Here is a 15,848-nt window from a genome sequence, read left to right as displayed (position 1 = left end):
GAAAACTGAATAATACTCAGAGTGTTATTCCAATTTCTGTGGATCTGATTATGGATAATGCATAGCTAGAGATAATATTTACATTTACTGACTACAATCTACACGATTAAACAACAGCAGGAAGGCTGAAAAATACTTTCAGGAAAGGCTTCTTAACATTGAAATTTATCTCTGATGTTAGCATGTTGCTTTTGAGAAAAGCTGTTCTTCTTTTAAACATTTTGTATTTGTTATACTTACACGAAAAAAACTTCCTCTGCATCGTCTGACTTGATTCAACTACAGTTTATTGCCCCTATATTTATGTATGTACCTCAAAAGAACAAAAAGTGTCATCTACACATAATGTTTACTGTGTGGTCACTTGGGAAGCTTTGCCAGTATATGCGAACAGTGTCTGGTGAACGAGCTTTTCAATTTGCAGTACACTTCAGACCAAAAGAAACAAAATAATAGGAAGAGCAGCAGGTTTACTGTATTGAGCATGGGCAGAATTGGCACAGTGCTCTGAAGTTGGTACAGTTTCCTCCCAATATACTATCTGATTGCTCCTATAGGTAAAAATAGTAGAAAAATATTGGCATATTCATATGGAAGTGTCTAATTCATGATGTAATCATACAAACTGTCAACAGATGTCTGTATGATCATGTTCTGCACAGAAGACGGCATTCTGATTAATGTCCGCTGCCGCCAATGATGACGTCAGGACACTTACCAAATGAAGTAGTGTTTCCCGGTTAGTCCCACGCCCAAAATCATTGTGTACATAGTCACAGATGGTGCAGTATGGTACAGAGAAGACACCTACCAGGCTCTAAGCAGTGGAGTGCCATCAGAACAATGGAAACAGGACAGTCACAAGCTGATGTGGCCCGATGGCTTAATGTGAATCGTTCTGTTGTTTCTTGGATGTGGCGACAGTTTATAGAGATCGAAACTGTCCCGAAGATCGGGGCAGAGCCAACCATGTGGTTCATCAGAGGGAGAGGACCGTTATTTGGCTGTAAAGGCATGACAGTACCACCTTAGTATTGCACGGCAATTGGCATCTGACCTCACTGCGGCCACTGGACATGTTGTACCGAGGCAAACGGTGTACAGAAAGCTTCAACAGAGTGGTCTTTAGAGACCTACTGTATGTGTACCTCTGATGCAGAGAAGGGAACTTCTAGAGTGGAGTTGCAACATGCCTCCTGGATGGTCAAACAGTGGTCCAATGTTCTTTTCACAGATGAGTCCCAATTTGGTCTGGGAGTGATTCTTCATGGTTCCACATGTGGAAAAAGCCCGATATCGAGGAGGACCCCTTATGGTGTGGGCAAGGATTATGTTGACCACTCAAACAGCTCCTTGTGAATCTGTATGGGTGAGTTGGCAAGTTTTAACTGGTGTCAGGTATCATGAACAGTTCTTCGGACCTCATGTGCAGTTGTTGCAAGATGCTTTGGGCCCAGACTTAATATTGATGGATGATAATGCTCAACCTCATAGAGCACAGGTTGTTGATGTTTTTTTGGAAATGGAAGATATTGCACACATGGCATGGCCTGCTTGCTCTCCCGATTTGGATCCCATGGAGTATATCTGGGATACACTAGGGAGACAGGTTGTGCCATGTCAGCATCCACCAACCACTCTCAGAGATTTGCGAGCAGCTCTGCAGGAAGAGTGGGCATTATTGCCTCAACATGAGACTGATGACATCATCCACAGCATACCTCGACGTTGTCAGGCCTTTATTGCTGCAGAGGTGGTCGCACCCCATACTGAGCACATTAACCAGTTGTCAGAATGAGTGTGCAAATCACTTAAGTTGGAACAAACGAGGAACATTTTTGTCTACTGGTATGCATGTTGCAGTTGTTTATGTTTTGTATTCTCTGCATCGTTTCTACTGTACTATCATCTGTTTATATTGTTTTGTGACAAAATAAATGCAGCCTTGCAAAATTTTCCTTTGTTGCTTTAATTTTGTACACCAGTGTATTTCAGCTATGATTATGGCAGTGAGAGAGTGTTTACTACAGCAACATGTTGCCCTCATTGTTATAAAGTGCTTCCTTTCTAAAATGGCAGCTGCTTTCAAAATCAGTTCCAGTTTTGGTGCAAAAGCTGTATCTTATCATTACGTTTTGCTACTACTTTAATTGAGCTGCTAATCCTGGCAAGCTGACAGGTGTAGCCATAGATGTCTGCTTCATGAGTACCAAGTTACATCATCAACAAAAGAAGAGAAAGTCTCTGGACAAATTCGAAACAAGTGTCAGTGACATGAATCTGTATTTTGTTAATCATCTCAGTATCAAAAAAAGACATGAAAAAATACAGAAGCAATAAACAAGCTAGCTAGTATGCATTACCTATGGCAGATCTTGAGGCAAAAAATATATGAAAGCTCACACTCACACATTTGCCTATTTCTTCAGTTTTGCATCTGCTTCGCTGGCCACTGTGGCCGAGTGGTTCTAGGTGCTTCAGTCTGGAACTGCGCTGCTGCTACGGTCGCAGGTTCGAATCCTGCCTCAGGCATGGATGTGTGTGATGTCCTTAGGTCAGTTAGGTTTAAGTAGTTCTAAGTCTAGGGGACTGATAACCTCAGATGTTAAGTCCCATAGTGCTTAGAGCCATTTGAACCATTTGCATCTGCCACACATTCATTTTTTTCCCTTGTGAATCTTCAATTTGATTTGTTACTCTGTGGAATCGATGTATTAGTCAGTTATCAATAATATGCCCACATTTTGATGCTACTCCTGATCCTCTAGTTGTGTATGATACAAGACCAGTCATAAACATAGACCGTTTGAGATCAACAGTATATAGTATCTCTATGTTTCTTTACAGTTTGAACAAGGTCATTTTGCACACATTTTTAATTTTGTGAAAATAAGCTTACGCTGCATTCCAAACAGGAGAAGTGTGCAAATCATTTGTATTTCTCAATGGTATAATCTGCTGTTGGTTTGAAACTGACCCTTAGAGGGGACATCTGGGAGCGCAACTCCACTGAGGACTGGCTGGAGGGGGCTGTGGATAGCAGTAAGGATATTGTGAGCTGTCCATGAAGTTCTTCATGTTGCTAACTTCAGTTGAGACTTGGCAATATTGCTGCTGATGTTTGGCATCTCATAAGTGTTCATGCACTTTCGGGATGGATGCCAAAAGGTCCTGCTAAATTCTCATTATATTCTCTTTTGATATTGATGAAGTAATCTGAATTGTCATTGCATTTATATGACATTGAGATTGTAAATTTAATTTTTCGACCCTAGAAATGTCAGTTCAGATTTAAATTTCAGCTGGTTTTGTATTTCGTATCTGCATTAACTATCACCAGAGCAATGGCAGAAGACTAAATGAAACAGTGTCATGATTGCTCTGTGGTAGCACGCTCGTCTCGTGATTTAAGGTAAAGGTAGGTGCTGGTTCAGATCTCATTGGACTACCTTTGTGTATCACTCCAATTTCTCTGCAATTAGCCAGAATGGAATTCAGTAATGAAAAGATAAGAAAATCTTTGTATTTTGCCAACTGAATGATCAGCCAGTTTTTATTTATTTTAAACCACCCACCTTTCTCTGTTATGCAATAAACTTAATTCATTATTAGTATGTTATTGCTACTATTGTTTTTATTATTCATTCACTCATAAAAGTTTTCCTTTCCCAATTTGGTACCAATGCACATGACTAGTGAATATGGAAGAATGGAATGTGGGTTGTTTAGCCATGCAGAATATACAGATTTACCTTGGCATCTTGTTTTCATGACAACAGGAAAAGCCCAATAAGAAAAGATGACAACGAAAGACTGGTCACACAGTCAGAACTCTGCAACAGTTTCTGTTGGTTTGGCACTGTGACGGCAGATATATTAATCAACAATTGAATGTGTGGTATGGGCTCTAAAACTGCCACAAATAGCTACAAATTTGTGGCCATGACCATGGTTTACTTTTGGCTCAGCTGCTGGTTATAGTGTTACAGCCATGAATGGAAGACTATGATGATTTTGTTCCACTGCTGTTCGAATGAGTTATGCCAATGGATAAATGAGTGTTTCTTCCTGCTGTTATTTACACAACTAGTCCATGTTTCACTTGTGACGTGAAATTTCGAATACAGTTTGTAAGCTTCTCACAAATGCTACCCAGTATCTCATGGGAGCAGGCATAGTGGTCTGCTTTATGAATACTAAGCAACAATACACAAAAAATGTCATTGGAAACATTTGAAGGAACAAACAGTGACATGGATTAGGATCCTTTGTATCACTTAGGGACCAAACAAGAGAGGAACATTATGAAAGCAATGAACATGCTGTTAATTTTTGCATGAAATATATAGATATTAAAGTGAAAAATGTATGAAGGTGCAGAATTGCACATTGCTCACATCTTCTGTTTAGTTTATGTGTTATTGAACATAATTTTCAGATTCTTCTTTTATGAATCCTCAAATGGGTTGATTACTTGCATGTCGTCAAATAATTAGTTAACTGCATTTCTTCTTGCTTTCATCCCCACCAACATATATCTGCTTTCTAATGATACTCATGAAATTTTATTTGTATGTGGCGAAGACTGCACATAGATAAGTCAATTTCAGGGTGCAAAATGTTTGATATCTTACTGTTTCATGACGTGTGGGGAAAGGTTGATTTCCAATTACTTTTTATTCATTGAAACAGCTTCCATTGCAACCTATCAAAGTAAGTGTCCATAAAATTCCTCAGCGTATGTAATCACATTGTCAGTATGAAAAATTCTTCGGACATTTCGATCACTGTTGCAGATGGCTGTTGGAAGAATTTTACATATTAACAATGCAGTCACAAATCTTGAACAATTTTATGGATATCAGCAGTGTCTGCAGAAGCATAAATTTATATCATAGTAAGTGTTTTATTCATTTGTATTTTTGGGATATTGTGATCATAGTGGAAAATTATATGCATCAATATTTCACACACTGTATGCTGCATGAGCAGAAACTAATGTCACTAGCTTTGCTATCCCTGCACTGATATTATATAACACCTATGTTGACAGCCTCTTCTGTGCAAGACAGAACATTCTAGATTAAATCTAATTGAATGAATTAAATACAGATAGCCTGAAAGGTGACATTAGAAAGTATCAGGAGATAATGCTGCATAAAATACAAAACACACTCATGCCTCCCCTCCAAGAGCCCATACAACATGAGCGCAACAAGCATTTCACTACGTAGATGCCCCTTAGCCCAGCTAAGAATTGGCAAACTCATTGCAAATATTTAGAAACACTTGATAGTGCATTTACTTCAACATGTTGTCTTGAGTTTTTCTGTTAAATTCATATTGCATTCCCTTTCCGCGTCAATGACTTATGCTACTTGATGCTCATGTAATACGAGACACAGAGACAGAAAATTTAATTTTTGGATGCCAGGAATGTTGTACTTCACATAAGTGACAACTGCTTTTATCTATAACATTGCATTGTGAGGCAAAATGACTAATACCACAATGAAAAAGAGCTGCTGTTGGCAGGATCTCATTAGATCAGTGGTTCCACACATGTCTTGTGATGCAAGCATGGTGTGAATAGTCAGTTCTAATCCCACTGTGCAGAAGTGTGTTCTAGGATCTTATTTACCATTTTATTTTAATGCAGCTGCAAATTACTAGAGTAAATTCTTTCATCTAAATCTGAAGATGAACTTTACACATTAAGTCTTCTCACGAGCTCTTCTCAGGAAGCTGTGTTAATAGTCACAGATGTCTGCTTTGCAAATACCGAGCTTCTTCACATGAAGAGCTTTGACTTGACTGTCAATAATACGAACTTGAGTTTTATTCATTATGTAGGACCCATACGTCAGGACAACAGTTGCGAAGTGAATATGGTTTCACAGTGCTAAATCTATGTAATAGGAATTAGGCGCCTCTGCAAATGTTTGCCAATACCAGCAATAGCAACTTCCATCCCCGCTTCAAAAATGGGCAACTTTGTTGACTTAAATCTACTTGAATACCTTAAATATCACTTTTGATCAGCATTATGTTCTTCATGAATCCATACATGGACATCAAAATGACCATTGTGCCTGCATTGCTATAGAGGATGAACTGCAAGGTATTCAAACAGTTTATTGCATACATTTACCGTAAGAAATCAAATGACAATAAAACACATTACACCACAGTTACTCTCTGTAGCTTGGTGAAAACATGAATTCCTGACAAAAAAATTGCACGAAGAATCAGTTTTAAAATAAAGCATTACTAATGACATTAAACTTCATAGTGATATACCATGATTGGATCACAATCTACAAAAATTAATTTTAAGCGATACTTATGTCTTGTATATTAATGTAATACAAAACTTGTCGTATTGAGCAGTTCGTCTGCACCTGGTGCTATCAAGCATGAAATGAAAATAGTAGACATTTTCTGTAGAGCAACACTCAATCACAGTAAAGTATTTTATGCGATTCAGAGTGATGAGGAGTAGCTGATGCTTTTGACACAGACAAGGGAGCACATTGCCGCCATGGCAATTGCTACTGGGTCCCAGAAAATGTTCAAAGGCAGAGAGTCTGCCCAGAAATCTTTCTCAAAACTGTTATTGGATGGGACTGTTATTACTGGTGTGTCAGAAAGTGAAATACATAGTTTGCTGTGCTACCATTACACTCAGAACTTCATCATTCAGACAAAGGAGCTTTAAAAATTCAAGCAACAAGCAGTTTCAACTGCAAAACAATACATTTAGATGACACACAGTGCACTGGAATACCACAGGTGTACATGTGCATAACAGCTTGAGCAGAAGACAAGACTTCCTACAGGAACTGGCACAACCAATGAACTTCACAGTTTGTGCAGGTAGTTGGACTTACAGTATTATAATTGCGGCCATGTTATTTGTTTCATGTTGTGATCAACATAGGCCTAGACTTTCCGGTGGCCAGCCGCTGGCTTGGTTTTGTGTCAAAGATTATACCTATCTTTTATAGTTGAAACATTGATGCTTTTTTTTCGATGTCTATTCTCATACCTGGTGTTTGTATGTAGTCTATTTCAGCTGGCCAGAACCAAATGCACCTCCTACATGGCACTTACTTGGGTATATAGCAAATGAGAAACCTTCTGCTATTTTCAAGATATCTGGATTGAAGAAAACTGTTCCCCATAGTGAACTGACACCATTTGCATTTGGACAGCAAATGATGTCACACAGTGCACAAATTGGAATATCGGTGGAACCTCTTTCAAATGTTCATCAGCAGGCGGCTCTCATCACCAATCAGGCAGCATCGTCCTTTTTGGAATTTGGTCAGAAAATGATCCAGAACTTCATAAACTTCACATCTAGTTTTGCTGTAACAGCCCAGCAGATTAACCCTGTGTTAAATGAGACATATGTGCCTTTATCTACTTTGCAAACCTGGTATACCAACTTCGAACGCCGATTGCAACAGAATCCATATTTTTGGAGATGAAGTGACATGTCTTTAGGCTTGGCTACATTGTTTGACCTTAGATGTAATTTGTATGCCACAAAATTTGAAACATGAATTTAATTTCAGGATAAAATGGAGGTGACAGAATTGGTACTATATTCATTCCTTCAAATGTCACCTTTTCTGTAGTATGAAATTTAAATAATAATAAATTGAAATATTTAAGTGTGTGTTTTATAAAATTGGATTGTTGGAAGGTACTTTAATGTGGGCAACATACTGTGTTGTAGTTTCTGGCATTATTGAATAAATAGTGTGTTACTATTTATTCATATATTTTTTTGCACTATCAGAGAGAAGTGCAGAGAGCAGAAGGTATTAGTCGTGCCCAGCACAAAAAAAAAAAAAAAAAAAAAAAAAAAAAAAATATTGTAGTGAAAGGACCAAGTAAGAGGCAACTTCTCTACATCATGCTGGTAACTGAACCTAAGAAACTGCACCTTTGTTTACCCCCTTCATTCAGAACAGCTATGGATTTACAGCCAGCCTGCAAAGGCAACAAACAGTCATATATTCCATGTACACTGCAACTTGAGACTGCTCAAACACAGTACTAAGAAGCAGCCACCAACTGTCAACAGTACAACGGCTGGCAAAACCCGAAGCATGTACAGTGTATGCCAAAAGATTCAAACTTTTGCCAACTACAACTTATGGAGCTAAGAGCTAAAGATAAAGTGAACAAATAGTATGTGATATTATCATATTAACATAATTTAAATAATAGTTTACTTTTTATTGTGCATTTTATCCATGATTCTCAAAGAATGGTTTTTTTGTCAGTTGATGTACTTATTTTAACGATAGCAGTTTGAGAATGTGCAATGTATACAATTCATTATTTTTTTGTGTGTACATATTTTGTTTCTATTTGATCATTGATTGTTGACTTTGATTATGAGAGTCCATGTTGAGTGTTGTGCTAACAACCGTTTCAAGAGCTGTTAATTTGACATGTACAAATTATTTGTTGATGTGATATTATACTCTCCAGTTAATGCTAACACAGGCTCTCAGACTAGTCCTAGCAAAATAAACTGTGACTGGTAAATTTCATATTTCTGATTAGCTTAGTGATAAGGTTGATTCACACTGGCTGTCGTACAATGTCACATCAAAAGTTTCCTCTCTCTCTCTCTCTGTTTTTTTGCGAATTTCAGCAATTGCATCAACCGTTGATGGAACTTCAATGTAAAAGCAAAGGTTGTCTAGTGTTTTGACTGTTAACAGAATGATGGCATATCATGACTGCATGATCTAGTACAGTCCCAGCCCCAGCACCATGTAGTCAGTGTTGTCCTTCTTGGAATTTCCATAATCCTGAGGCTAAATCTTGATGTTCTGTAAGACAGATGGTTTCACAACACAACTGATGTGACTTGTGACATTCCATCTTGTGTGAGCCAGTTGCCACTTACAGGAGTAGTAGTGTTGCATGATGTGACATTCCATTGATATCCAGTGTGAATTACTGATTGCTCTATTCTCAGTCTTTATATTCCCCATGAATTAATTTTATACGAGTTCATAACTACAGTAAAATTCTAATTTACATACATTTGTTCTCTGTAAACTTGTGGTCGACAAATGACTGTACTTTGATAATAGAGCTCTTCCACCCCCCCCCCCTCCCCCCCAAGAAGCAGAAAATCACAAATGTTCAATCAGTTTTCTGTTGTGTGGAAATTAATACCTCAGTTTTGTTTGAGTTACTGTGAGAATGTAAGTTATATGCTCTGAGTTTCCATTATTGTTATTCCACAACTTACTGTATCCATAGTGTTTGTCTGGATATTATTATTTTTGTATTCAGTGAAGCAAGTTAAATTTATTTTTGTGCTCCCCCCCCCCCCCCCCCCCCTTGTAATGCTGGTGTAGTTACAGAATACAAGTTTGCATGTTTTAAATATTGCTGTATAGACAGACAGTTTGGGAACTTTTAACTATATTTAAGATGAAAATTTGACAGACTTCTGTTTGTGAACTAAAATGTTTCTAAGAATGGTCAGAAGTACTCAAAAGCATGAATAACAATACAGTATAACCAGAAACAAAGATAATCATTACAAAGGAAGTATATGTAGCCACATACTAGAGCTGCAATATATCTTTAGCCTACCTTTCTGTGGAGGGACAGGTGGCCATATCTTCACTTATTCTCATTGCACAAGAATTGTAATTTAATAACAGTGATTGCAGCAAGTCCTTGTTACATGTAACATTTCTGAAATCTGTTATTTAATGATGGGAGTGTAGGCCATATTTCTATATATGGTCTGTGATACATATTTATAAAAAGTGAGTCACAGTTATAGAATCGCATGGCACATCAATCTTTATTGATCCAATGAACAGTGGCATTTGTTCTTGCTTTGTGTGTGAAAGCTTTCTTGACATGTATGTGGTGTTAAAATAATAGTAGATTGGTGGTAAGAGGTAATTGATTTTTAAATACTTTCTACATAATAGTCTTAGAGAAATATTTTTTAAATGTTTACAGATAGCCTTTTCTGGATAGTAACTGGCCTTCATAATTTTTCTGAGATATAGAAAGTAGATTTAGTCCAAAGCTTATTAAACAACATAAAAACACTTACTTAAAAAAATTGAAATATCATATTTTGAAGAGATTTGCACAGCTATAGTAGCAGAAGTTAAATTTTATGGACAGTGACCTAATCCCAGCTCCTTATACTACCAAATTTTTTTTAATTTGCAGTCATTAAGTAGTGAGTAAATAAAGTGAGTGTAATTGGTGAGTAAGTTGTAAACCAGCTGTTGCATTGTCATAAATTATATGCTTGAGGGTGGGGTGTCTATGTTGAGGGGTGGGGGGGGGGGGGAGGAGGACGTGTGCACATGTGCAAGGGGGGGGGGGGATAGAGAGAGAATTTTGTGCATTGTGTTAGCAGGTGGTCATGAAAAAGTAGGCAGCCATTATTGTTTTCACAATAATAGTTTTTCTGAAACTTTGTAATGTAACTACATACGAGAAGAGGTGTTGCAGGGCATTTCAGTTCAGTTTGGCCCCAACTTTGGGCCCATCTGTAATTAATGAATGAAGAGAATCTCACATGCTACATTGAAGTAGATTAAACTTTTCAGGTTCTAACCTAGACTACCTGAAATATTATTCCTTTATTTAAATTGTAATTTGAAGATTATCTTGAAAAGTCACTAACCTCAGGAGAGAATATAAATTCCTGTTGATATATTCCACTACAGATAACTGTTAAGTGGCACAAATTTGGTTGACGTATAAAAGTAATTTGCCCAGACATTTTATACATTTCTGGAAAATGCTTCTGTTATTTTGTACTTTTCTTCTATTGTCAAATCTTTATTCTATTTGCTTTGTGTCTCCTGTCATAGTATTTATCGTATTCGGATAATTCTGGAGACAGAAATACGCTTATACCAACCCGGCAATTCTGGCTCACATGTTCATTTTACACTACATGGGAAAGCAAAGAATCAGTCATGTACAGTAGAATGGTCTGATAGTAGACTAAGGTATATCTACAAAATAATTGAAGGATGGAAGGAAATACACAGAGATTAGGTATGCAAGAGATGTAAACGTTCAGTATGTGGTAAAGCAACACTTGATGACAAAGAGTATTTCTGCGGTGTCTTAATCTTTAGTTCAGTGGGTTCCGTTACAGAATTGTTAAATGACGGTAGACAGTATACTGAAATAAAATTTCAGTCAGTAGCATTTTACAGAAAGTATGTTTCTGTATGGTCAGTGGTTGCAACTTTATTTATTTACTAAGATACTTTGGTAACTGCAGTTTTCTTAAATATTTCTATGCCTCCTTATACTGATTGTATCTGAGAGCCCTCAAGTACAGTTGCAAACATGTATTGTGGTTTACAGTGCAATTTTTCAAAAAACAGTCAAGGGAAGTGCTAAATATGAAGGAGGGATAGAGACAGTCTATGTATTGAGCAACAACAGTAGTTCCTTATTTACAACAGTATTTTGTCCATTTACATAATATCTGTTCCCTGTATAGTTCCTGTGTTGTACATATCAATGCAAGTGATTTGTTTTGAAAGAATTAGTGTGCTGCTGAGAAATTGTGCTATTAGGGAGCATAGATTGAAAAAAGATAATTACCAAAGTGGAATTCGAGTTTACCAAATTGTAAATCTTTATGGAATTGAAATAGAAACATCAGTGGCTCTCTGGTCTTGGAAGCATACGGGATGCCATTCTACATTCACCATCATTCAGCAACAGTGTATGATCTTCCAGACCCTCCAGTCTATTACTATGATTTGTGGTTTGCAGTTTATAAATAATTCAGCAGACACAGAAAGACTTTTAATTTGACTAGTTACATATCAGCAAGGTAAATATATTGGTTTTTAGACTCTTGGATGTATACTGTCTCTTCACAGTGGATAATTGTTTGTATCTGTGTGTTGCACTAAAATAGTGTATTTTGTAACTTCACCATGTCTTATATTTTATTAAAAAAATATGGGGATGCAACATGTACTGTGGATCTCACTTTGTGTAATACTGTTCATTGACATTTCAGGAATCATACTAATCATGTAACATTTTGTGAGCAACTAATTATGCAAGCTGATAATGGAAAGTTGTAGAAGAATGTAAATAATTTAGGAGTAAAAGTCACAACTCACCAAATAGTAGAGCCATTGAGTTACCAACAGGCACATAAACAAGACTCGAAACTTTGCATGACGAATCTGTTTCATACTGAGCGTGAACGAACAACACTCTCTCTCTCTCTCTCTCTCTCTCTCTCTCTCTCTCTCTCTCTCTCTCTCTCTCTCTCTCTCTCTCTCTCTCACACACACACACACACAAGGATTCGTCTTGTGTGTGTGTGTGTGTGTGTGTGTGTGTGTGTGTTTGTGTCACTTTTAGAAAGGATTCGTCTAACAAAGTTTTCAATTTTGTTTATGTGCCTGTCGGCAACAAGTAATGTTAATGTTCAAAACTTCGTTTTACCAATAAGATTTAATTTCTTGTCATTAGATGTCAAAAAGACTGAAAATATTGTGTCGCTATAGTGTGCCCAATATAATTTCACCTCCATTGTAATACTCATTTTAAATTAATAAAAGTAAGTGAAATGTGCTTGTAATTGTTTCATTGCAAAAAAATGTATGTGGCAGTGTCATAGATGCAGTTGTGTTAGAAATTGCATAGACATAAATAATCTTCCTTTATCATCATTATTGAGACAAGTTGTTATAATTGGAAAATATTACAACTATGTCATCATGGAATTTTTTTATGTGTATGTGCTCAGTAAAAACATGGAGTAATGCATGAATAATGTAACAAATCAATAAAGGTATTGATTAAACTTGACAATAAAATGTGTATAAGTATTCATACAATACACTGCATGACACGTTCCAGGTATGAGATCCAAAGTGAATTAGCACGTTGGAGGAAGAAAAGGAGTTAATCCTGTTGTGGGGTGAAGATTGCTGTTATGATGAAATAAACACACAAATGGAGAATTGTGGATGAATAAAAGCTAACAACAGTCAAGAAGAGTAGCTTGTGTGTGGGACTACTACGCTTCAGTAATGAGCTTCCACAATTGGCACAAATTTCATTAAACTAGTATGTATTATGCTGCTCAAAGTGCTTTGAGAAACCTTTTTAAACACTATTTTGTCACTCTCTCACTGTATTTCTCATAATGGCTCAGTTTTACTCAATGGAGCTGGTCAGAAGGGTTTCATTTAAGGGTATCATTTCCAGACACAGTCATGCATGGTGACTCAAGCACTTCACAAACAAACACTGTGGCTCAGATACAAGAAATGAGCTTGGATATTACTCTATTGCCAGATGCTTGAGATCTCTCAAAACGCACTGAAAGACTGCTTCTCAATGCTCTGAGTACCACATACTTAAGAGTAGTCGATCTAAACACACCTACTGTCTAGCATTCAGCACCATCTCTTTTGGCCTGATGATGGAGGCAGCACATTGTGGCTTGGACTCTATCTGATTCTGAAAACTTTGGATAGCCATTCCCATCAGTGACCACTCAAAGGCTGTCCACAATGTACGAACATTCATCAGAGCTGGATCTGAGGTGCACAAATCTCTATTTTTGATGGCATCGCAAATGTGCAACAGGAGCATCCTCCTCATGTCTGTAGAATGTCCCTCACATCATTCTGACAGTTAAAGAGTAATGGCATGGTGCATTGGCTTGCTGAAGATATAGGTTGCGTGCAGGATGCTGTGGGTGAAAATGAGTCCACATGATCAGACAAAAAATTTCCTATATTTCGCTAGTGGAAGATGATGCAGACATATCATTGGTGCAAAGTAGCATAATGGTAAAACACTGAAAAATGGTGGCTGAAATCTCCATCCAGTCATTCAGATTTAGGTTTCCTTTGGTTGCTGTAAATGCCAGGGTAGTTAATTATAAAACAACATAGCCAATTTCCTTCTCCAATCTGACTTTGTGCTCTCCAGGTGATATCTTGTTGGCAAATGGAATACATCACCTTATATGTTTTTTGAAATGCTTATGTCATGTCACCAACATGTACCCACATTTACTGTGATTCATCAGTCCAGGCAACCTTTTGCCATGCTTTGAGCATCTACTGGTGGTGTTATTGTGCTGGGGCTAATCAGTGATCAGCAATACATATGTTTGCGTACTCTACGGTGAGGTGTTTTTTTTTTTTTTTGTTTTTTTTTTTTTTTACGTGGCTACTTAATGAGTTTTGTTGTCTAGTCAGTCTGCTGCTGCAATAATGAATAGTCGATAATGAGCCCCACCGTTAAGAGGTTGTTTCTCACAGTGGTTTACCCTGGTGGCAGCAGTTTTCCCTGAATCAAGATGCTGACAGGACATCCTTGACACAGCAACACAGAGAAGCTCAGTGCTGACATGATATCAGAGATGGTGTATTCCGTGCACCAAGCACCCACGATCTGGACACTGTCAAATATGCTGATACGTTCTGTGCCCATGTTGTTCCTGACTATTATGGTAATGACCAGGACAAGAAGTGACAACATTCCACTTACATGGCATACATTATTTCACCAACACAGCAGGTATCTATAATTGAATTTCTCATGACTGCATATTACAATGGTACATACAAAATGACAAGATAAATGAAAGAAAAACTTTAATTCTGCGGCCTACTCAATATATGTCTTTTTACTGAGTAGATATTTACTTGCGACTCTGTGGTGACTATACATTATCTTCTGAGTTCCAACTATGTGTGTATTTCTTAGTCATCACAATCTTGAGAAATGTTATTTGCAAGATTTTGCATTACCTATCTCAAACTTATTGCTATTCCTGCATGGACATCACAAAAACAAAAATTCCATTTGTTGTTTATATTTAGAAGTAGTGCGAACATTGCTTGTGCAGTACCTGCTAATCTCATCATACATACTTGCTTGTGCTCACATGAATGCCTTGTTCTTAGTGTTTACAATTTCTTGACAATCCCTGTATTGTGGTTTCTTGTTGGTTGTGTAAAAAAAAAATTGTAAAGTTTTGATGAAGTGAGGCCTTTTTGTTGGTACCTCTTATGTTATTGTTTTTTTGGATAATTTCAATTGTATTCTGTGTATAACACCTGTGGGGACCTCCAAGTGTTTCTCAGAATTATGTTAATTTTTGTGTCTTATAGATTGTGTCATCAGTTTCATGCCATTAATTTCTGGGGAGATAAAGAAGATTGGATACTTTGTGAATACACTTAGTATAATGTATCAGTAACTGTATCGGACTTCTAAGCATAAAAATAGGGAAAAATTATTAATAGATAACTCATTCATTAAGGGAAATATTGTTCAGTTGTGTATATTGTTGCTGTGAGACATTTCTTCTTAATTTTAGTGTTCACCACTACAGCTCACTTGATAAACAAATTCATTACCAAAATCTTCAGTTGCTAACAATATCACTTGTAAATGGTTACTTCATCTTTCCTTATTGAAATTCCATCATTGACTCTAACTAAAGCCCAAAACCAAGGGACTAAAGACAGTAATAAATGTGTAACATTGCCTATATCATGAAAGCTTTGATCACAGTATATTCTGACAAGGCTGTAACTGAGGAAAGCTGTACAATAACAGTTATCATTGAGATGCTGCAGTTATCATCACGCGTAGAAGAAAGTTTTAAAACAGTTACACATTGCTCATGGGTAAATGAGTACAACTTCTTTATTTGTTGCAATAATTAACATATTTTGCCAATCACAGACCAAAATATATTGTGTGTTTCAGTGCCTCAGTGAAAATGACTATTGTCCTAATCATAAGTCACCATTTAATCAGCA

At 37.0% G+C, this 15,848-nt stretch overlaps 1 protein-coding gene across 1 annotated transcript in view; it reads left to right on the top strand.

Moving 5' to 3' along the window:
- Positions 1 to 7,679, top strand: part of LOC126183348 (protein OPI10 homolog) — a 93,419-nt gene extending 85,740 nt beyond the window's left edge. Inside the window, exon 3 of the mRNA XM_049925230.1 lies at positions 7,066 to 7,679. Coding sequence (XP_049781187.1) covers positions 7,066 to 7,493 — 428 coding nt within the window. The 3' untranslated portion in view covers positions 7,494 to 7,679. The remainder of the gene's footprint in view (positions 1 to 7,065) is intronic.
- Positions 7,680 to 15,848: the final 8,169 nt, after the last annotated feature.

Source organism: Schistocerca cancellata, chromosome 4 (genome assembly GCF_023864275.1).
Source record: "Schistocerca cancellata isolate TAMUIC-IGC-003103 chromosome 4, iqSchCanc2.1, whole genome shotgun sequence".
NCBI classification, from domain to species: domain Eukaryota; kingdom Metazoa; phylum Arthropoda; class Insecta; order Orthoptera; family Acrididae; genus Schistocerca; species Schistocerca cancellata.
The sequence above is the reverse complement of the archived record's forward strand: the minus strand, read 5'-3'. Positions and strand labels throughout refer to the sequence as shown.